Source organism: Diadema antillarum, unplaced genomic scaffold (assembly GCF_040938485.1).
Source record: "Diadema antillarum isolate AM-2024a unplaced genomic scaffold, OU_Dant_1.0 seq00000565_RagTag, whole genome shotgun sequence".
Lineage (NCBI taxonomy): Eukaryota > Metazoa > Echinodermata > Echinoidea > Diadematoida > Diadematidae > Diadema > Diadema antillarum.
This window is the reverse complement of record NW_027271504.1, coordinates 1,508,869-1,531,559: the sequence shown is the minus strand read 5'-3', so window position 1 is coordinate 1,531,559 and position 22,691 is coordinate 1,508,869. Positions and strand designations below refer to the sequence as shown.

The window sequence follows — 22,691 nt, the reverse complement described above, 5'->3', positions numbered from 1 at the left end:
AAGAAAAAAAATCATACATCTTTTCTTTTTTGTTGTTGATAGTTTCAGGTAGTGTGGTTCCCAACATTCCCCCCCCCCCCCCCAAAAAAAAAAAGGAGTCACCAAATATATTTTCACAACTTCTTTGGTCAGGAGTTACATCAAATTAACTCCACAACACTCTGCAAGATACATGAATAGGGAAAATTATTTCATCATTCTGTTTAGAAGTAAAGAAAATCTTTATGGTGGTTGTTACATTACCACCATTTGGAGTGAAAAAACAACAACAAACAAACCTGGTTTTAACCCTTTGCACTGGTGGGATATCAAACTACTTTGACTAGAACTTTTAATATAGTGTACCTGCATTTACTGGAGCATGAGTTAAATATGATAGCCCCATATCAACACAATAAAAGCATACTTATATACCTTTTGAGTTAAACACACACAAAAAACCCAAACAAACAGCTCCCTGAAGTTGCTACAGTACACAATTAATACACTTACAAATATCATTCATTGCACATGAGTAATGACAGTCGATGCCATTTGCTGTTCCTGAGAAGATGGCACTACTTACTTTGGTTGATATTTTTAACATGCTTCAAGGTAGGGGCCTAACAATCAAATATCAAATTTAAACTCTTTCTTTCCCTCAATTATTATTGTCACATTAAACTAAAAAAAAAAAGAAGAAGAAAATCACAAACAAGTCTCAAAAAGTAATCTGCCACAGCATAGGTTTAGCTCTACTGTCGTATCTTATGCCTCATCTTTCACGGGATCTTTTCTTTTTTTAACTGAATGTAATCTTATAATTTCCATGTACAGTGTATTGTTGGAACACAATTTCACACATAAAATTTGCCAAACTGTAAAATTTGTCCCTGACGTGCTTTCCATTTTATTTTCTAAACTTAATAACTCACTGTGCATGCTTTTGATATAGAGATCACATCTTCAAAGTTTGAAGAAAGATTGATGGCAACAAGACAGATGGACAGATATAAAAACAGAAAACAAATCCAGAGCATAATTCATACTACCCCTTTTGTGCAAAGGCTTAAAAATAAGCATTTTACAAACAAACACACAGAGCAATGATGAACCATAAGATTGCGTACACATACATGTATGTATGTATGTATCAGTCAATTGAATACTGTAAAAGTGGAAATTTTCGCGCATTTCGTGCAACCAAACGCTAGCGCAAAAATAAAAGCATGCAAATATTTGTGCATGACATAAGTTCCAGTAGTTAATGTCCTGATGTGAAATCCATCTTACCTGGCCGAGTGCGAAAAATTACTCGCGTGAAAATATCCACTTTTAACTGGTAACTGGTCACATCATCTAAGCTACAAGTATTTCATTATAAATGCATTTAAATTTGCAAAGAGACAATACAGTTTTGTGTGGTATCACAGGGCACCTACTTTTCCACACTCAGTACACAAATATGGATACAAACACAATTGGAGGACTGAGCAATGTATTAATACGTAATATCCTAGAATTGCACACACATCACAGGACATTTCATATGCACAGGTTGCAAATATAGTGTAGCTGTATACAAGGGTACCTAAATTAGGTCACAGACCAAATGTGCCTGTTATGTAGTACATAACAGCTGACCAATATCGAAATGCTGAAAAAAAGCAACATAATTGTACGGATTAACTCTTTTTAATCATGCTTAAATTTCATGGCAATATTTCCGTTGATCAGCTTTGGAAATTTAAATGATTTGTGGCTCTGGTTGTAAACATTTGCAAAAACAAACAAACAAAAACAAAACAAAACAGAATTCGATGATACAGGACAGCTTTATACAATCAACAACGAAGAGTATCAAAAATGTTCACCTAAATTAATTTAAATACATCCATCAGACAGCCCGCAAGCCATGCAATAAAATGCTATGTACAAAAATCTCCTCTTGTGCATGCACAAGCTCGCTCTAAAAATCCCACAGCTTGCATGGTTTGTGCGCTGTCTGCACTGGATAAGTATGCAGCGCAGCGGGACGGACGCTTGCACGAAAGGTGCCCAAAGGTTGGTGGACGGAGGGATTTCACAAAGAAAGTGAACCCGTCATACATTACCTACAAAGTGATCAGTTTGCTGGCAACTTCGAGTGTGGAATAGTACAAGGTTAATTTGGAATATGGGTACAAGATCAGGTTAGTTCAGATTTTATTTTTCTCTGTATGAATCTTTGTAAAATGATGTCAGACTTCACTTTTGTAGGGCTGATTTGTGCATGAAGAGGCGAGAGCCGCAGAAAAGAGCACCAAAAACTTTGAGGTGGATCAGGCCGATAGGTGCGGCAGTCCTGCGTTGAGCGAACCCGCTGGCACCTGTGTTTCAGTGGGTCACTGCATATCGGTCGATAAACTTGATTTTTGTCAAAAAGCAGAGACAGAATGTTTTCTTCTTTTCAGTATGGAGAGTGGTGAACATGTGATGTGTTGTGTGTGTGTGTGCGTGTAACAATATTAAATCATTGTGCAAACTTGCAACAACTTAGAATTTATGTCAGATGTGGGATGGACGACAACTGAACAGGGGGCCTCATGAGCACCCTGGCCATGCTCATGACGATTGAGGTGGAGGGATCCTTATGAGCAGAAGTCCATCTCATCATAGTCATGAGCGGGTTCCCTGATCCTGGGCTCTGCTGTAAAACTTTACTGATTTAATTTACGTGTACTAATAAGCTTGTTCCATTTATTTAAATACAGTTAACATGGTAAATTTAAATTTAGATAAATTTTAAATTTACATAAATTGAACTATCCATAGCCATAGCTGTCATAGTTCTGGTTGATTAAAATGTGCAGATGTTTGTTAGGTATATTAAGCCTTCTAGTACTAGTACTCAACTACTAGTACAACTAGGTCTAGACTACACCCGCGTCCACGCCTACCACCACCACCACCTACCTAGCACCTATATACCACCCGCACCCGATCGCATAGGTCCGTCTGTCCTGCTACGCGACGGGACGGATGCCCGAGCCGTGAGCAGAGACGAGACTCTCGGTGCAGCGGTAGCTCACATGACTCTCGCGTGTCATTTTAATTCACTATCCTTTGTCTACGAAGGCGCAGTTTTCAACTACGGTGAAATTGCCTACTGTTTTACTCAAAACAAAACTTGTAATAATCTTGACTCCGAAGTACGACGTTCTACAGCATAAACGAGAGCACACAACGAATAAAAATCGTTCCAGTAAGTAGGCTTATCTATACAACAGAACACGCGTACACGCCCATACCTTCCGCCATGATCCTTCGCTCCTTCAGTGACAGGCAGGCTGCGAATGCATCTGTACGTGGTGTACCACCAGTGTGTAGCACTGTGTGAGCTAGCTAATGTGCGCGCGCTGAAGAGCTATTGACAGTGTATTACCGGAAGTGATTGTACGAACTCAACAGTGTTTTGCGGGAAAATCCCGAGGATTCAATACACTGACACTGTGCATTCGTCGACTGCACGGAATGAGAGTGCTTTCTGTAAATTTTACAGCTCTCGTATAAATAAGCACAACTTCCCTACCGCACCGGTATTTCTGCAGAGTTGTAGTCTTCATTTATTTACGATCAGAACTGCTTCCTTTCAAGTCACTGGAAGGGTGCAAAAAGTGAGTACAGCCCTAGCCAACAAGCCAAGCCAAGCAAGCCGGCGGCCTGCTGGCCTGGCATTCTGTGTCTGTGATTTTGTGAAGTGACTAGCTACTAGCTCATCTCTCCATCATCCAATGATCCATTACGACCATGCATACCCACTGAAGTGAAGTTTCATGATTTGGTTATTTGCCTAGCATGCAGTGTCAGCCAAGTGTACCACTAGTCGCACTCCATGACTACCACCAGTAGGCAGTACCACTTCCTACGTGTAGTCATACAAAATAGGCGTAAACTTACATGCACAGTTTTTACCATGATTGTAAATTTGTAGTAATGACGAATGACGGAATGTACCACTCAGGCACAGTCAGGATCATACACTGATAACAGAGTGCAGTGGCACCCATGTCATGATGTGGCAGCATGCAGCAGCTGCAGCATTGAGCAGTTAATAATGATTTGTATTTTTATTAAAATGTACAAATAGTGAAATAGGGTAGACTAGAGTTCTATCTAGAAAGTTAAATACTGAAAATATTGGCCAAATCGTGATATTGGTCCCCTCTCGTGCGTGTGCGTCTCCACTATGTGCAAAGTCTAGCGAGGTTGAAAGAAGTCCCGGCTATGACGAAATGAACGGCGGTGAATGGAGTGGGGGCCTATTTTGCAATAATGCCAAGCAAGATATATACACCTCCTCCACCAACTATCAAGGGATGATCGTTTGATCTGAATGTAGCGATCAAAGCAGATATTTCTATGGCGTCTTTGAAAGGCTAAAATTTGCTTTTCCCTTTTCCTCGGCCAAGTCTTGTGGTAGCAGTTGTAGCGTCTAGATACAAAGCGGTGTTAGAGAATGTGCGTGTGTGTGTGCAGCCCCTATGAAGGCCTTCCATGCATCGTTCTCTTTCTTCTTTATCTTTTCTTCTTTCATTTTCAGATATTTCTAACTTTCTTTGCCCTCCCAATTATTTCTTTATGGATTTCCTCTTGTCTAACTTTCTTAATTTCTTGTTCAATCTTACTTTCTGCCTAATTGTTCTTTGTTTCCTTTGAGGGTTATCTTTCCCTCCCTCTACCTTTCCTTTTTTTCCTCTCAAATATTTTTTTCTTTTATTTTGTTCTGATGTAGGCCTAGGCCTAATAACTCATTTCTTAAGTTTGTTTACGACCTGTATAATTCTTTTATTCCATCCTGTTCATCTCTTCTCTCATTCTTTTTATACTTCCGCCACGAAGTGGTGGCGGAAGCATGATGTTTTTGGGTTGTCCGTCCGTCCGTCCTTCCGTACGTCCGTAATGAATTTTGTGGACAGCGTAACTAAAGAACCTTTTGAGGTATCCTAATGAAACTTGGCATGTATGTGTGTTAGGGGGTGAAGTTGTGCCTATCAACTTTTGGGTGCACATGCTCAAGGTCAAAGGTCAAAAGGTCAAGGTCAAATACTTAAAATTTCACTATTTCCCCCATATCTACGCAATGCCTGAAGATACATTGTACTTTCTTGAAACTTAGTGTATACATGTATTACCCAATTAAGATTCTCTGGTGAAAGTTTGGAGTCATGAGGTCAAAAGGTCAAAGGTCAAAAAGTCAACTAAAATGTTAAAATTTCACTTTTTTCTCTGTATCTTGGAAATTGTTCAAGGTACATTGTATCTTCATGGAACATAGTATATATGCATACAACATGTACTGACTGGCAGTGGTTATCTAGGGAATTCGGGGTTCATGGGGTCAAAGGTCAAGGGCAATACTTCAAAATGTTACTATTTTCCTTATATTTATGCAATGCCAGCAGGATTATTTTTTTTAACTTGATGTATATGCATGTATAACCCAATAGAGATTCTCTGGGATTTTTTTTTTTTTTGCCAAGAAAGTCAAAGGTCAAAAGGTCAAAGATCAAGTGAAAGTGCTGAACTTACTTCTTTCTCCATATCTCGGAAGTGGCTCAAGTTATCTTGAAACTTAGTACATATTTATGTATGTTCTGCCTGACAGTGATTCTCTTATAAATCAAAGGCCAGATGAAAATGATAACAATTTACTGTTTAATACAGAAATTGCACTTTTTCTCCATACCTTGAAAATTACTCAGTGCACAAACTTAAGAAAGGGTCAAAGTCAAGTTAAAGTTCTTAAATCCCCAAATACATGCTCTCCTATTCATGCAATTAGATATAGGTCAAGGAAGTTGAACATTCAATACATTTGTGACAGTAACATGTCATTTTGATATTTTGCCAATTTTGTGAAAATGTAATCACACATTGTCCACATGTACTATAGACCTATCAGGAGAATCATGCATTATGGCGGAGGCATACCAGTCGCCATAGCGACATTTCTAGTTTATTTTTATGTTCAATTTTAATTTACTTTGCTTTCCGTTTTTTCCAAACACATCCACCTCTCCCTTTATAATGCAAGTTTCTCTTCCTTATTTCCCTCCATTATCTTTTGTTTTTATTCTAAGTATCCTTTTTATTTTGTAAACTTTTTGTTTTATTTTTTTCCAGGTTTATCTTTTTGGTATCTTTTCATTCATTTCCTTTCCCTCTTTTCCTATCCTTTCTCTGTATATTCTTTCACCCGTCTTATAACCTCATTTTTCACAATCTTTTTTCATTCACACACATACACACACACACACACACACGCACACACGCACACAACACGAACAACCCCAAACCTCAGTTAATCGCTACTGCAAACGTGACTCGGTACCAGGTGAGGGAAAGGTGGGGAAAAAACAAAAACAAAACAGGTTTATCTTTTTAAAGATACCATAGAAGAACTTGATGTGATGATAGCTATGAGATTTCTACATTCAGATCGATCATGGTGCTCACTGCGGTGCCATGAACATGTTTTGTATACCATGCGCTGCGCCATCTGCTCCTGTGCAATGCAGTTATCGCAGAGCGAACTCAGCTGTGATTGACACATTCTGACAAGTGTAAAAGAGTAAAAGCGGTGACAATTCCATTTCACTGGACTTGGGTCTCACTTACTGTAGATGCAAACATCCGTGGCATGGATATATTTAGAGTGAATTTGTGCATGTTTGGGGATCAATTGACTAACAGGTGCAAAGTACACTAGCGCCCATATGCTTTACATGTTTTGGATGGTGTTATGGTGAATTACTGTATTGGCAGCTTGCTTTAAATGTTAGGTCCAGGGGCAGGGCTATAATATCAGATATCAGTATTTTGTTGTTCATCTCATCTTTGTTTAAAATTGATTTTTTTTTTGTCTCTAGTGATGTCTACATTTGTGAAAATTGATATGTATGTGATTAATGTTAAAAACAATTACTTCTATAGTTATTGTATTTCATTTAGATAGGATATTGTTCTCTTCTCTATTTTTTTTTGATATACACATACACACACACACATACACAAAAATGCTGCTCTGCTTCTTCTTTTCTTAATCTTCAAAATGACATTCTATCATTATAATATGAATATGTAGCGTAAATTCTAGACCATTGTGAAGTTGTCACTAATTTGACCCTATACTTGAACTAAGCCCTCACCTAAACTGCAATATGATGAACTATCACTCTTACACTAACCCTTTGACCAAGAACCTGTGCTTTTTTTTTTCTAATATCAATCCTGACCAGAAATCATTTATTTCATTATTCTGTGGTACATTGTATTAGGTGTTTATTTTTTCTTTCTTTTTTTGTAGAGGGTGTTCAAGGAACTCCTGCAGCATTTCCTAAGTCTTTTTTTTTTGTCCGTATGATGCAGGAATGGCTCAGAAGCGGAGAAAGGCAGACCTTAGCAATGTACCGACGTGCAACCTCTTCTCAGCATTCACTGATGATGGGGTGCTGAAAGCGAGAACCTTCAACATAGACTCATTGGACTCTGGTGAGAGCAAGATAGATAACTTTCTGAAAATTATAATGATAGTATGCAGAGGTTCTGTAGCATTAGTATTTCAGAATGAATCACAAATTATCATATGACTCCAGGATATTTGCATTACCCACAACTATTGAAATAGATACTTACACACGATTGAACTTCTTTTTCTTTTTCTTTTTCTTTAGTTTGGCTGATTATAATATTTCTGTACATATTATCCTCTTAAAAAAAAAAATGTTTGTGTGTTTTGTTTTCACATCATTTCAGAAGACCACAAAATTTTAACAGATTTTTATGCCCTGAAATATCCCACATATGCAGCTTTCCAATATTTAGTGACATTGTGGCATGATTTATGCAAATGATACAAAGTGTCATAACAAAAACTGATGTATGCCTTTGGTATGTATGCAGTATTAATTAGTGGAGATGACTGATAAATTCCTTGATAGATTATAGTAAGAAAATTGTTAGGTAGTTCAGACTGAATACTGTGGTATAATCTTTAATAGGAAGATTGGTGGTTTCTGCTGCCTGCATTTTCTTTTTAAAAGTTTGTGTTCCCTTTGATATATGCAAAAGATGTTGCACCTTCAAATGACACTCACTAGCAAAGTACAACAGGGTGTAGAGAAATGGCTAAATGAAATGGACATTATAGATGTGGTATATTTTGAAAATATGACAGAACCAAAATCATGGCTGGACTGGAGCATTCACCTCTTGAAGGTGGCGAATTTCCTTTCAAACTTAATTAAAGATGCCTGTAAAGTTTTTATGAAAGTAAGCTGAAGTTCCAGGAATGCTTTATTGGCTAAAGCAGTTTGCATTGAAAGTTTGCAAGTGATTCCTGCTGCTTGGAACTACAGGTAGTGTAAGTTTGTTGGATTTGCAAGTGATTTGCCAAGTATGAACACAGGCCATAATATGCACCTTTAACTTCATATTTGCTGACATAGGGCACTATCTCGAAGATTTCTATCGATGCATGTATGTCATTTCCCCCCCCCCCCCCCACTCCAAAAGAAAAATAAAAATCCACTTGAACCACTTCTTCACAAGTGTTTGGTTTATAAATTCTAGATGAGACTAGAGTGTCTCTGTCTTTATTTTCTCTTTGGTAATTATATATAGATGAAGAGGAAGATATTGAGGAACTGAAGGCCAGGATACAGAACACTTCCCAGAGTCACATTACATCTTCCAAGGACGGGAAGATGTCGAGGGCAAAAAAACGAAGAAACTACAGCAACAATGATGACGACGACGATGATGATGATGTAGTGACTATATTGAGGTAGGATGATTCACACTGCTGCTTGAAGATTATCATACATGTATGTGGCCACAAACCCACAGAAAGTAACTTGGGATGTTCTTCCAGTTGGTCTGTAAATAAATTAAGTCAACTCAGATATTTTTGTACCTTCATCCTTTTTTTTTTTCATTTTTACTGAGCTACCCTTTTTTATCTAAAATTCCTAGTTTAAATGGATGGAATTAAGCAGAAGATCCATTTCTGACAGTTTCGTGACCTTTTTTTCCCCCTTCATCAAGTTTGCTTTCTTGGTTTTACACCCTTTGTAGTGGGCATGGAAACTCTACAGTCAGCAGTAGCTTTGCTACTTTGACATTCTTATGATTAGGATATTATTCATGAGTGTACCATATCGTAGATTAATATGGCAATCCCTTCCAAGTGGTTGCCATGGCTCAGTGCACTTGACTGCACCCTTGATCAAAGCCCCTTTGCTCAAATGAAGCTTTCCTACGTGTTGCTGTTGATTCTTTCCATTGTTTATTTCGTGACCTGTTGGGAATATTAGTATTGAAACTTCATGACTTGTGTATCATTTAAAAGCGGTGAGCTCCAAAATCTTTCCTAGAGAAATTTCCATAGGTTTTACTCATGTAGGGTCAATTGTACATTTTGTGAATTGTTTTTTAGGTCTTCAGTCATGAACTGTAAAACCAGAAATTTTCTGGTGCATGAAACTTTCACGAATTTTGCAGGTGTTGTAGCTATGATGTGCAAAATTAAAATGCATGTGAAAGTTTTTGTGTGCAAAATCAAGTAAAATGTAGTGTACTCGTAATGTTTTCATTGTTGACTATTTACAACAGTTCCATGCCGCAAAAGAAAAAAAATGCCATTAGTTCTGTATCACAAAAGTGTTACGCCATGAATGTTTCTGGTTTTACAATATACAGTTAGAAAAAACAAACAAAGACAAATATGCAAACATACAGTAGATACACAATTGACTTGTGCTTCTGAGGTCTTGTTCTTATTTTTTTTTTCTCCCCAGCCCATCAACGGGAGCGGAGAACCCTACGACTACAAGGAATCGGGACTCCCCATCCCCTCCTCCTCCCACACAGCTTGACGATATGACAGTGATGAGGATCCAGCAAAACAGCAGGAGAGCTGTACAAGTTTTTAGGTGAGAGGGAATAGGGATTTTTCCTTCTTTTCTTCCTCTTTGATCTCCGTGGTCTGTGCACAAAGCTATTCAAAAAAGAAGAAATCATGGTATTTGTGAATGAAAATCCATTCAAAAGTTGACTTCAAAGAATTGAATAAAGTAAAATCTGACAGCAATGAAAATTTTCATTAAAATGTGACAAAAGACTTAAGAAAAACATAATTTGCACATTTTTGCTCTACAATTGTGAGACATTTCTTGTGATTTGCAGATTCTATTTTTTTCGGTCCGTAGTATCACAACTTTAACTACCCCCCCCCCCCCCAACACACACTTTGTAAAGTCATTGAGGCTAAATCTTGATACAATTTGATGTGGAGGATGCAATTCCCTGCTCTTGAATTAATGAAACGAAAGCATGTAGAGAAGATTTGTGTGCTGGCAAATTAGAAACTTGTTCAGATGTGACATAGTTTGGCTGTCACTGGTATTACTGGTCCAGGAAAATTATGAGAATTTTCTTTTAATCTTATGTCTGGATCTAATGAAACTATCTTTAATTTTACCCTATTCATTTTAACATCTCATCTTAAAAGTCAACCCAAATCTGCTATTGTCTCTACAAACACAATTGCACCTGTACAAGCATATGAGTTCACAGAAAGATAGTTTAATGAAGGAATTACTGCGTGACGACCTGTACGGAAATCACAAGATATTGCTGTGAACAAAGACAATGCCAAGACATGTAATTTTTCACAATTTTTTTGCTCCCCTGAAGTAATGTGAAAATGATTACATTCAATTTTTTTTGGGAAGATGTTAGAATACACTATTAGTGTAGTAGCAGCAGTATGCTCATCTGTGATAGATTACACACTTTTACAGTTGTGTAATTGTGTGGTCATGATATGCCAATGTATGGTTGAATTACCCTCTTTCGTGTATACGTTTGTAATATTGCACCTCTCTTTTCTGCAAATATTAGAGATTATTAAATGGAAAAGGAGCAATTTTTTTTTTCTTTACACATAATATCACACAAGATTATACCGTGTGTCCCATGGGTGCCTTCATATCTTTGGATGAATATCATTGACAAGAAAAAAACAAAAACAGTACATGTGTATCATAGCATTCCTTGTAGATCATCTATAAAAGACACAGTTTCAAGCGTGTGGTCTTGAAATGGCAGTTGTGCTAAAAGCCCCTTTTCTCTCTGTTTCTGCATACTAGGAACCTTGAAAGCCAGGTGTCAAATTACCATGTAACCAAGGCGATATCAGAAATGGAGGGCATCATGTCGCCTGTCATGACCAGCCCCACAGAGCTTGTTGAGGACGCACACACACCCGGCCCAAGAGAAACGATCACTGTCAAAGTTCGGACCCGCGTGGGACTGACACGATACGAGAAGTACCCAATGGTGAGGACCAGTACTATAGTATGTAGAAACTGTGATTCTTCCTGGAAACCATCTGAATTATCATGTCTTCTAAATAACATTAGAGACTACTGTATTCCAAACTGCAAAAGAGCTGAGCAGCAAAAAGTGTCAGTATTACTGAAGCTTTTGTCGTTTTTTTTTTTTCCTCTGTGAATACTAAGACAAGATTCCAGTAATTCTGAATGTAAAATAGAGAGACTTTATTGCACAAGATATTTCTTGGACCTGCATTGAGTTCAAGACCTGCATGAACTTGTAGAAATAAGTGTTCCTATCTATGAATTTGAAATTGACGACTACAGTCATTGTTACGTAATCATCAGAGTTTCCGAAAAAAAAAAGAGCCTCAGTAGATTATGTGATGTAAATTTTATGTCCAATATAAAGAAATTGTTGCATTTTACGGTAATTGCCTTTTGCTAAGTTGGTATGAATCACATTGTTTGGCATGTCTCACAGACGGTGACACGACATTTGTTCCTGCAACAATTGCCTATGTTCTCCAAGGACTCAGGGTTAGGGTCAGGGTTGTCATAGAGTTTTAGGTTTAGTTTGATTTTAGGATTAGGATTTAGGGTTAGGGTTATGTTTGTGGGTAGAATTTATGTTTGGCCTAGTAGTCAGGTCAAATTTGGCATACGGATTCCTTTAGAACTATTAAACAATATTAGAGTAGGTTCGATTTTTAGGGTGAAAATGCTGAATTTTGATATTTCTTTATATTATACTGTATTGCGTAAGTAATAGTCAGGTCGCTTAGTGAAATTACCATTACACGGCGGATAAAAGCATAATTATTTTTTTTTTCACACGGATTCCTTTACCAAGGACTATTAGACAAGCTTTACCAAGTACTATTAAGCAATATAAGAGTAGGAGCCCTCCGGGATTTTTGTAGAAAAACACTTTAAAGATCAAATTTCAAAATGGCCAACACTTAATTGGCAAAACCTTCACTTTTCATGTCATATGGGTGATAGGATGACAATATATTACATTTGTTTTGGTATTGTTGGTTTGCTTTAAAACCTTGGCTTGAACATTGCGTTAGGAGCATTATATTCTTGCGTAATGTAAAGTCTCTGAACTACTGGGGGAGAGGTATAGGGCAAAAGGGGCGGGACCCCCCCTCCTTTAAAAAATGCTTGTTCGCTTGTTCTTTTGCATTCTGTTTTGTTTGCTTATTTTTTTTTCTCGTTTTGCTCCATATACACGGCAGATAAAAACATAAAATTTGGCGCACGGATTCCTTGAGGACTAGGAAACAATACTAGACCAAACACACACACACACACACACACACACACACACAAGATCAAATTTCAATATGGTCGACACTTGTGGCAAACCCCTCACTTTTCATGTGATATTACTTATAGAATGGTTGATCCTATGACCGTCAGTTTATATCTTTATTTTTGGTTTGGCGTAAAACCTGAATTTGGACATTGTGGTAGGAGCAATGTTTATATTCTTGCGTATAATGTAAAGTCTCTGAATGGCTGGGGATGGGGTAGGGCAAAGGGGGAGGCCCTCAACTTAAAATGTGGTGGTTCACTTGTTCTGTTGCATCCTTTTTCCGTCTTGCTTTAAACACGGTGGAAAAAAGCATCAATTTTGGCACACGGATTCCTCATGTAGAGTAAGAGACATCCTGCAATTTTTAAGGAAAACACACACACACACACGAAATCAGATTCCAATTCACAACCGATCTGAACTTATATGTTATCACATTTCCTTTGGCCCTATCAGGTCGCTTAATGTCAACATTTGGGCTTACCGTTAATTAGAGGGGATAAAAGCACCAAATTTGGAGAAGTGATCCCCTAGGACCTATACTCATTGATATTAGAGTAGGAGCCCTCTGTAATTTTTCAATTTTTAGGGTGAAAATGCTGAATTCTAATATTTCTTTATAATATGATATATATACTGTATTGCGTATATAAAGTATAATAAAGGGAATGTGATAACATATAATTTCAGATCTGTTGTGAATTGATTTATTTGTCATGGACTAAAAACTATAAACCCAAATATGAGACCATGATTTTAACATCAAAGCATCTGAAACATGGAGTTGGTAGAATTAATTACTGATCAAATATTATATACTAATCAGATATAATGTATGCAGTTTAAACAGACAGAAGATAGTTTCTAAACAGTTTTGCTATACTCAGTGGCGGATCGGGGTGCATGGAGGCGCACCGGGTGCACCCCTTCTATTCTTTGTTAAAACAAAGAAATAAAAAGAAAAAAAATGGAGGGGGAGGGCATGCGCCCCCTTTAATTTTGTAAAGGCGCCCCTCCCCCTCACGGAATTCCTGGATCCACCCCTGCTACTCCCATGCTCTGAGACTCTAAGAATCATTTTAAACTGAAATGATTTTTCAATGCAGTAAGATTTATTTGTGGATACAGTGCACTCCCGTTATGACGAACGCCGTAAGAATTTTCGTAACAACTAAGTAAAAATGAGGTCCCAAAACTCTCATCTATCTTTCTATACATTACTGTTCTGTTTATAATAAATCGAATTGTCGATATAATAGCGACAAAAGGTGCCGGTCCCGACGACGTTTGCTATAACGGGGGTGCATTCAACTGCTACTATTACTTTCTTCTTGTGCCACTGATATGTGTCTCAGTATACCAGAAAATTTCTCTTCTGAGATTATTGGTGAGCTTTATCTTTTACCGGGAATTTTACTGATAATTGTACCAAATGAGGACAGAAAGATAGACACGATGTCTTGTCATATAGTTGTGCTGGCCATAATACATATATTTGGGTTAAAGATGTTTAAAGTTGCGTTTGCATGCTGAGGGAGGTTTACTTTGCAGAATGTTTCATTAGACGAAAGGAACTAACTGACTATCATAGTTGCTTTACGAGAAACTGTATAATAATGTCCTTTTTTCCCCCAGAGGATTACCTTTATCAGTGTATGTGCTTTCTACTGTAACATTCCAAGGCAATATCATACGAGTTATACATACCAGAAATGACTTCTCTGATAATTGTATCACAGCATTACTCCAATCAACCGTAAGTGAAATGATGCCATGGATATCAAAGTTTTTACAATAATTGGATTAAATTCGAATACTTTTGTTTTTAAGAATGTGATCCATCATGGTATTTACAAACTTGTAAGTGCATGGGATCGTTATGTGATTTGCCAGCAAGACACTGCTCAATCCTTAAAGTGTCTCTTGAAGAGTTCAAGGGCAAGTGGTGACAAGACAGATGCCTACAAGTCATTCATGTTCAATGCTGAACAGTTCCGAGCAATTAATGCTGTTCCAGTTGAACTCTGTTTTGGAAGTGAAGAAACTGTTGAAAGCTTTGTTACACACTCAGCTCAATGGCACAAATCTTACTATTTGAAATTCAATCACTCTACATTGGAGAAGACTAAAGCCCCCATTCCACTATCATGATTTGGACCCCGATCTGTCCCGATCTAGCAGATCGGGAGAGAGCGGCAAGAGCGCACAGAGATCGGAAGCATCGTAGCAGCAGGTCGGGGTTGGAGCACGCATTTTTTCAGATCGGGAAGAAATTTTGAACCGGTTCAAAATTTCTTCCCGATCTCCCTGATCAAAATTGACATATTTTTAATCGTACGGCAAGCGGTGAGAGCGTAGTGACAGCGTAACGCAGTGGGGAGAGCGTAGAGACGGCGTAAACATAGCGGGATGAGCGTAACAAGGTCTTTCTGAGCGTAGTAACATCGGCACAAGAACGGGAAGTAATTTTAGCTGTAATTTTTGAAGAAGAAGAAGAGATGAAGAAAGAGAAGAGAAGAAAGCAGCGAAGCAGCTACCCAAAAGGCGAAGAAAGAGAGACTGCACGTGATGCTGAAAGAGGAGGAAGAGGACATAGCAGAATTTTGTAGAATATGAAATCATCTACAACTGGAGGAAGACGTACTACAAAAGGAAGGACATCGAGAAAAAGCCTTGGAAAAATCAGTCTTTGTTTATACAATGCATTGCTGCAAAAGAACCGTGAGTTGAGGAGCCTCTTCGAGGTCCACAATATATTTCTTCGGTTCTGCATGCTAATAAAAGCTGACTGACTGCAGACCGACAGTCGAATCGGGGTACATCGGGGTACATCGGGCACTTTTCAGCTCTCTGAACGGGGTAAGATTAGAGCGTGATAAGATCGTATAGATCGTTCGGAGCGTAGATGCAGCGTGCATCGATCGGATAACATCGGCAACATCGCACTGACAGCGTAGCTACATCGTTCTAAAGCGTACCGGCAGCGGCAGAGATCGTAATGTCTCATTCCCGATCATCGTAGAGCGTAGCAACCACTTGGTAGTCGTAACTGCAGCGTACTTAGAGCGTTCTAACATCGTACTGTGTCCAGATCGGCTCAGGTTTTACCCGATCCTTTCCGACCTAAGAAAATTGTCAAATCGTAGCGAGAACGGCATAGTGGAACGGGGGCTTAAGAAAAAGAGAGCTCACACCCCAAATGAAGATCAGAAAGGGCTCACTAAGCGCAGAGCGTTAGATGTTCAAAAATGTTTCTTCTGTGAGAAAGGAGGAGAGGCTGGAAGATGTCCTCCATGAAATGTCAACATCCGACGCAGATAAAAATATTCGGGACATGATCACAGAGCTCAAAGTCACCTTATTAATGGCCAGTACAACTGCAACTGACTTTCGCAAGACGCCAGAAAACGTAGATGAGAGGGCTCCTTATAGATACTCTCATAGTGTTTTGTGATCTCAAGGAATCCGTGTGCCGAATTTGAAACTTTTATCCGTTGTGTATATAAGAGGAAAAAAAAAAATTCAAAAGAACAAGTAAGCAGCATTTTTGTTTACATGGGTCCCATCCCTTTTGCACCCCCCCCCCCCCCCCCCCGGTTCAGACACTCATTATTACGCAAAAATGTAAACAATGCTCCTACCACAATGTCCAAATTAAGGTTCTAACCCATATGACATGAAAAGCGGGGAGTTTGCCATATAAGTGCTGGCCATTTGGAATTTGATTTCGTGTGTGTGTGTGTGTGTGTGTGTATTTTCCTTAAAAATTGCAGAAGGACTCAATCCATGCGCCAAATTCGATGCTTTTATCCGCCGTGTATAAAGCAAGACGGTAAAAAAGTATACGCAACAGAACAAGCGAACCACCACTTTTTAAGTTGAGGGCCGCCCCCTTTGCCCTTCCTCTCCCCAAGCCGTTCAGAGACTTTATATTACGCAAGAATATAAACAATGCTCCTACCGCAATGTCCAAATTCAGGTTTTAAGCGAAACCAAAAATAAAGATATATACTAATATTGTCATGGTATCAACCATTCTATAAGTAATATCACATGAAAAGTGAGGAGTTTGCCATCAGTGTCGGCCATTTTGAAATTTGATCTTGTGTGTGTGTGTGTGTGTGTGTGTGGTTAGTCTAATATTGTTTCCTAGTCCTCAAGGAATCCGTGCACCAAATTTTATGTTTTTATCCCCCATGTATAGAGCAAAACGAGAAAAAAATAGCATGCAGAAGAACTAGTGAACAACCATTTTTTTTAAAGGGGGGTCCCGCCCCTTTTGCCCTACCCCTCCCCCAGCAGTTCAGAGACTTCACATTAAGTAAGAATATAATGCTCCTACTGTTCAAGCCAAGGTTCTAAAGCAAACCAAAAATACAAAACAAATGTAATATTGTCATGGTATCACCCAAATGACGCAAAAAGTGAGGGTTTTGCCAATTAAGTGTCAACCATTTTGAAATTTGATCTTTTTAGCGTTTTTTCTTTTAAAAATCCCGGAGGGCTCCTACTCTAATATTGTTTAATAGTCCTAAAGGAATCCATGTGAAAAAAAAAATTGATGCTTTTATCTGCCGTGTAATGGTAATTTTGCTAAGCGGCCTGACTGTTACTTGCGCAATACAGTGTATATATCATATCATAAAGAAATATCAAAATTCAGCATTTTCACCCTAAAAATCGAAAAATTCCAGAGGGCTCCTACTCTAATATCAATGAGTAGGACCTAGGGAATCACCTCTCCAAATTTGGTGCTTTTATCCGCTCTGTAACGGTAAGCCCAAATTTTGACATTAAGCGACCTGACTATAGTGTGCAGATATTACATGGGAGCAATTGTCCCGGGGGGAAATGTCATGGAACCTTCACAGGTAGCCCTTTGTACCCTACTCACAAAATGGAACTGAATGTAACCTTTGGCAAAAATGCAAGTAAACTTCATCGAAAGTGCTCTCTAAGTACTGCTGTGTTTCACACACAACCACAATGACACACATAAGATTTCTAATCCAAGTTTCCTGGTCTTTCATTGATTAGGAATGAAAGGATTAAGCAAAATAAAGAAAAACAAAACTACCAAACGTGAATTGGATATTTAACAGTTACTCATCTTCTTTGCCAAAGGATGGCATTTTACTACTAACAATGTGTAAGGTTTATTTGTTATTCTCATGAACTGCACCATTTCATTGTGGCATAGTACCCCACATATAGTTAAGATGATAAAAAACCTTTGCTCTGTTTGAAACTGGAGATTTCAGAATGGCAATTTTAAAGTCATTGATTTTTGTGATATGCTTTGAATATAAGGATTAATAATCTTGTGTATCTTCAATATATGTTCCATAGCCATTTTCTGCAGCCACGTTTAGCCATTTTTCAAACTGGTGTAAGTTTGTGAGAGAGTGTATACGTGTTCATAGCACCCTTCCGTATGGCAATGGATTTAGTGAGGAAAAAGCCTTGAGTTGGTGTAAATGTTTTTTATACAGTGTGCAACTGTTCATCTTTGCCTGTTACATTCTCCCTTCTGCAATGTCTCCATTTGTGCCGAAATTACCAGGACCAGTCGTTTGGCGCCATCTTTGAGGACTTGGCGAGATTGTCCAGCGTGGAGAAGAAATGCATCAGGGTGACGAGGAAGGGAGAGGATGTGTCAGAGACTGACACACCACGCAATATATCACTTCATGTCGCAGACATTTTGGGTAAGTTGGTCAAAAAAAATTTTTGAAGTACCGGTAAATAATCAACATACTATGGTCCCAATTTTGCTGAAAGTGTGATACTGGTGCATGCTCTCTGTAATGCGTAGATTACTCATCGTTGTTATGAACATGCAGAGGATGAAGTCTGTGTTTTATTAGCTCACCTGAGCCGAAGCTCACCTGAGCTCTTCGTCCGTCGTCCGTCGTGCGTCGTGCGTCGTCCGTCATGCGTTAACTTTTACATTTTCATCTTCTTCTTGAAAACCCCTTGACCGATTTTCACCAAACTTGGCAGGTAGCATCCCTAGGGGGATAGGATCTCAGTTTGTTCAAGTGGGCACCATACCCCTCCTGGGGGGGACCCCAGAGGGGCCCAAACCCCCCAAAATTAAGGAATCTTAAAAAATCTTCTTCTCTAGAACCAGAAGTGATAGAGCTAAGTTAATACTATGAATTAGTACATTGATGACTGTAGTTTCAAGTTTGTTCATGGCGGAATCAGGGGTGCCCCCCTTGGGACCCAGGGGAGGGGGGTGGGAAGGGGGCCTAAATTTGGACCGAAATTGTAAATTTTCATCTTTTTCTTGAAAACCCTATCACTAATTTTCACCAAACTTGGCAGGTAGCATCCCTAGGGGGATAGAATCTCAATTCCATCAATTGGGCACCATGCCCCACCTGGGGGGCCCCAGGGGTCCCCCCCCCCCTCCTGTAAGGAATCTTTACAGATTTTCTCTAGAACTTGAAGTGATTGAGCTAATAATGAGTCAGTATATTGATGACTGTTGTGTCAAGTTTGTTCATGGGAGAATCAGGGGTGCCTTCCCTACCCCCCCCCCCCACCCCCTTGGGACCCAAGGAAGCGGGATGGAAAGGGGGGGGGGGTCCAAATGCAGGCCTAAATTTTCATCTCTTTGCTGAAAACAGCATAATGGATTTTCACCAAACTTGTCAAGAAGCATTCCCATAGGGATAAGATCTCAAAGTGTTTGAATGGGCACCATGCTTTCCTTGGGGGCCCCAGGGGGTCCAAACCTCCTAAATTAATGAATATTAAATAATATTTTTCTCTAGTTCTAATCAAAAGTGATAAGGCTTTAAGTCTTTTTTCCCAAGCTGCATAATCCAACATTCTTTAAAGTACAGTGTACACTTTGTACTTGGCAGGTATTTTTATCAGTGTGATGGAATATGTAAATGGACACCATGCCCCCATTCTCAAAGCTACCCCCACCATAAGTTTCCAATGTTCTCAGGTAAGAGTCTGCAAGAATGCATGGAAGGTGAACTTGCAATACTCAGGTGAGCGCGTGACCCGCGGGTCTCTTGTATTGTCCAATACGTCCAGTTAATATTTCTATTAGTTTGCAAGCAGTGTTGCAATTGTTAGTCTTACTTGATTAATTCCTAACTTCTAAGATCATTGATCATGTGTTTAATCTTACTAACTCTGAAAATATGTAGTTTGGCTGCCACACAAGGGTGATAAATTCCTGACGTAAACTCTGCATTCAAGGTTTGCCTGAGAATCTAATTATAGTGCTTGACAAACATGTAGCAGAACTAGTAAGAGAGTTGTATTACCTTATCCCTTTTTTTTTTAAAATGAGAGTCCTTCCTTCGCTGCGGAAGATTCTTGGAGATGTCTTCCTGTGCTTAGCATGCTGCAATTATCATACACTGTAACAAATCTTATTAATCTTTTTGTGTAACGTAAACCTGTATTTTGGATGAAAGCGATGCATAATGGCACAAATGGTAGCAACTTCTGTTACCCTCTCAGTAAAACCTCTGGCAAGAGGAATCACACCTCATGATTGCATCATTTCAGATTACGTCGTTGTCGACGGACAAGCGGCAGCCATCAGCTACTCTCTGCTTGACGAGGAAGATTTCGTCATGATCAGGATACGGACCCGAGAGAAAAACTCTGGCGTGACGAAAAGAATCGCCAAGGTATGCTTCGTGTTATGATTTGTGAAAGCTTCTCTCACAGTCGATGGATATGTCAGTCAGGGTTATATCAGTGGGACCCTGGTTCCTTGGTTTTGGATTTGCACGCATGGATTCATTGGTCTCTCACCTCTAGTTTGTTCATCATTAGAACTTTGTCCTATGTAAGTCAGTTGGTGATGCCAAAGGCAGACATCAGGCAAGCAGTTTTAACTGTATTTTCCAGTCCTCTTTCATATCAAGAAACTGACAAATCAATGAAGAAGTGCGTAATCTCTCTATTCTTATTTCTATCACTTCAGTCTTTTGTGTTGAACTTTAGCATTATTTTGCCCTATTTGGGTTTCTAATTTTAGCATTATTTTGCCCAATTTGGGTTTCTTTCATAGAGTAAGGTGAAGTTTGATCAAGATTAACTGAAAACCATCAGAGAGACTCGGCAAGTAAAGGTTTAAGTACTTTGGCACATAAAGGGTTGAATAAAGGGTTGAATAATGGGTTGACGCGAACATTAACCTGAGTTAAGGTTCATGAACAACTCACTGTATCATTTGAGTGTCTCACCAAGGACCAAGTAAATTTAAGTTCTAAATTGTTTTTCTCATTTCATTCATTCATTTCATTCATATATTTTTTTTATTTCCAACAGAAACATGTAAACAGTTTACAGAAATTCTCATGTGAATTGGTTGATTGCAAGAGTCATTCCAAAGGATGGAGATGTTCAGATGATTGTCAGGAAAATCATGTCATTTGAAGAGTATTGAATATTCTTTTTTGCAAGTATATGTGGGACCAGTCACAAGTGGGTCAGCATCGTAAAGTGACAAATGTTGCCATGCAAGCAATATTCCACTTCCTCACTAAAGATATCAAATAGAGAAGAAAAAAAAAACATAAAGAGAAAATTAAGAGCAAAAAAAAAAGAATAAAATCAAGACCAATAGTGAAGGAGATGAATTATTGTGCTTTAGAGAAATGTGTTTATTGGCCTAAACAGTAAACAGACACCATGTCATGACTTTAAAAAGGAATGTGTCTTTTGTTTGTTTGCATCATCTCATCCCGATGTGAATCACAGATGGAACCAATTGGCAGGGTGCTGGAGGAGTTTGCAGCATCCCAGAAGACGACGATCAACTCTTTCAGGTTCATGTTTGACGGAGAGGTCATCACCCCGGACTCGACGCCGCAAGATCTCGACATGAGCGAGGAAAATGTGATCGATGCAACAAAGTGTTTGTGATCATACATGTAGTTGCTGAGATGTCTGACATTTCTTTATAGACACCATCGCTGGTAGTGCTTATCACTCATATTCGAGAAGATGAGTGACGAATGTACAACATTCCGTGGCAATATTCAACAGATTGTTGTCAAGGCAACATTCTAGTGCAGTTTTCCAGAATTCTCTGACATAACCACATTGGGTGAATGCAAGCAAAAGCAATTGTTTGCAAGCATGTTTCACATGTTATGTACATATGCAGCTTTGAGTATTGCCTCTTGCACATACAAAGAACAACTTGCATCATAAACGAGAATGGAGCAAAGATTTACTGCTGTAAAACCAGAAATTTTCTTGGGCATGAAACTTCCTCACATTTCATGAGGAGCCAAGATTAGCAAAAGTAAAGTACACAAGAAGTGTTTTGTCTGCGTGACGTATTGAATGCCAGGGCCATTTGCGAATTGAAGCCGTCATGCTGTGAGTGTTTCTGGTTTTACAGTTTATATAAAATGAATCCCAGCATGATTTCCAGCTAGCTGTATTCAAAAATAGATTTTTGGCCAATGAATAGAATGGAGCCTTCCCCACCTTGCCCTGCAGTCATTACAATTCATGATTGTTGAGTACTTTTCAGCATAGTTCTTCAACATTTTTCAATATTCCATCCTTCATTCAACAGCCTGTAAGAACAAGACTGTTTGGGTAGAAGTTGATCTATTTGAAAAGTGATAGCTTGTTTGTCTTCTACTGGCCTAACTGTTGAGGCCCTATAGAATATTCTGCTATTCTATTGTTTTGGCAGAACTGCTCACATGTAGCAGAGGCTGTTCCCTTGTTTACTGTAGACAGTAGAAGTAACAGTCCAACTGTTCAATCTTGCTTCACAATTTATCACCTAGAGTCAACCTTGCTTAAGTCGACCTCGCATAAATCGAATAATCGCCTAACTCAAAGGTCTTTTCAAGTCCTCTTCTCTTTGTATTCTATTGATTTTAATCTCTCATATGTCAAATTTTCTCTATGTCGAAGCTATTTCTTCAGTCCAAATAGATTAAACTTGGGCAAGTTGAAAAATTGCATATGAAGTCAAAGAAAAATTCTACACAGGATGGACATTA

At 38.7% G+C, this 22,691-nt stretch overlaps 2 protein-coding genes across 2 annotated transcripts in view; one reads left to right on the top strand and one right to left on the bottom strand.

Annotated features, from left to right (window-relative positions):
- LOC139735180 (rabankyrin-5-like) overlaps window positions 1–3,291 on the bottom strand; it is a 36,801-nt gene extending 33,510 nt beyond the window's left edge. Inside the window, exon 1 of the mRNA XM_071645942.1 lies at window positions 3,270–3,291. Within this exon, the coding sequence (XP_071502043.1) occupies window positions 3,270–3,279 (10 nt within the window). The 5' untranslated portion in view covers window positions 3,280–3,291. The remainder of the gene's footprint in view (window positions 1–3,269) is intronic.
- A 221-nt stretch (window positions 3,292–3,512) lies between these two features.
- LOC139735210 (NFATC2-interacting protein-like) lies at window positions 3,513–22,466 on the top strand. The gene is made up of 8 exons (XM_071645967.1): window positions 3,513–3,635; window positions 7,390–7,512; window positions 8,644–8,806; window positions 9,819–9,953; window positions 11,172–11,361; window positions 18,245–18,389; window positions 20,221–20,345; window positions 21,424–22,466. Exons 2-8 carry the CDS (start codon window positions 7,392–7,394, stop codon window positions 21,586–21,588), a joined length of 1,044 nt encoding a protein of 347 aa, XP_071502068.1. The 5' UTR covers window positions 3,513–3,635; window positions 7,390–7,391; the 3' UTR covers window positions 21,589–22,466.
- Window positions 22,467–22,691: the final 225 nt, after the last annotated feature.

What these genes read in the sequence shown, in the direction of transcription:
- LOC139735210 (XM_071645967.1), top strand. Translation starts at nt 7,392, where the DNA reads ATGGCTCAGAAGCGGAGAAAGGCAGACCTTAGCAATGTACCGACGTGC. An exon ending in CATAGACTCATTGGACTCTG is followed by an intron (nt 7,513 to 8,643) that starts GTGAGAGCAAGA and finishes AATTATATATAG; the next exon opens with ATGAAGAGGAAGATATTGAG. An exon ending in GATGTAGTGACTATATTGAG is followed by an intron (nt 8,807 to 9,818) that starts GTAGGATGATTC and finishes TTTTCTCCCCAG; the next exon opens with CCCATCAACGGGAGCGGAGA.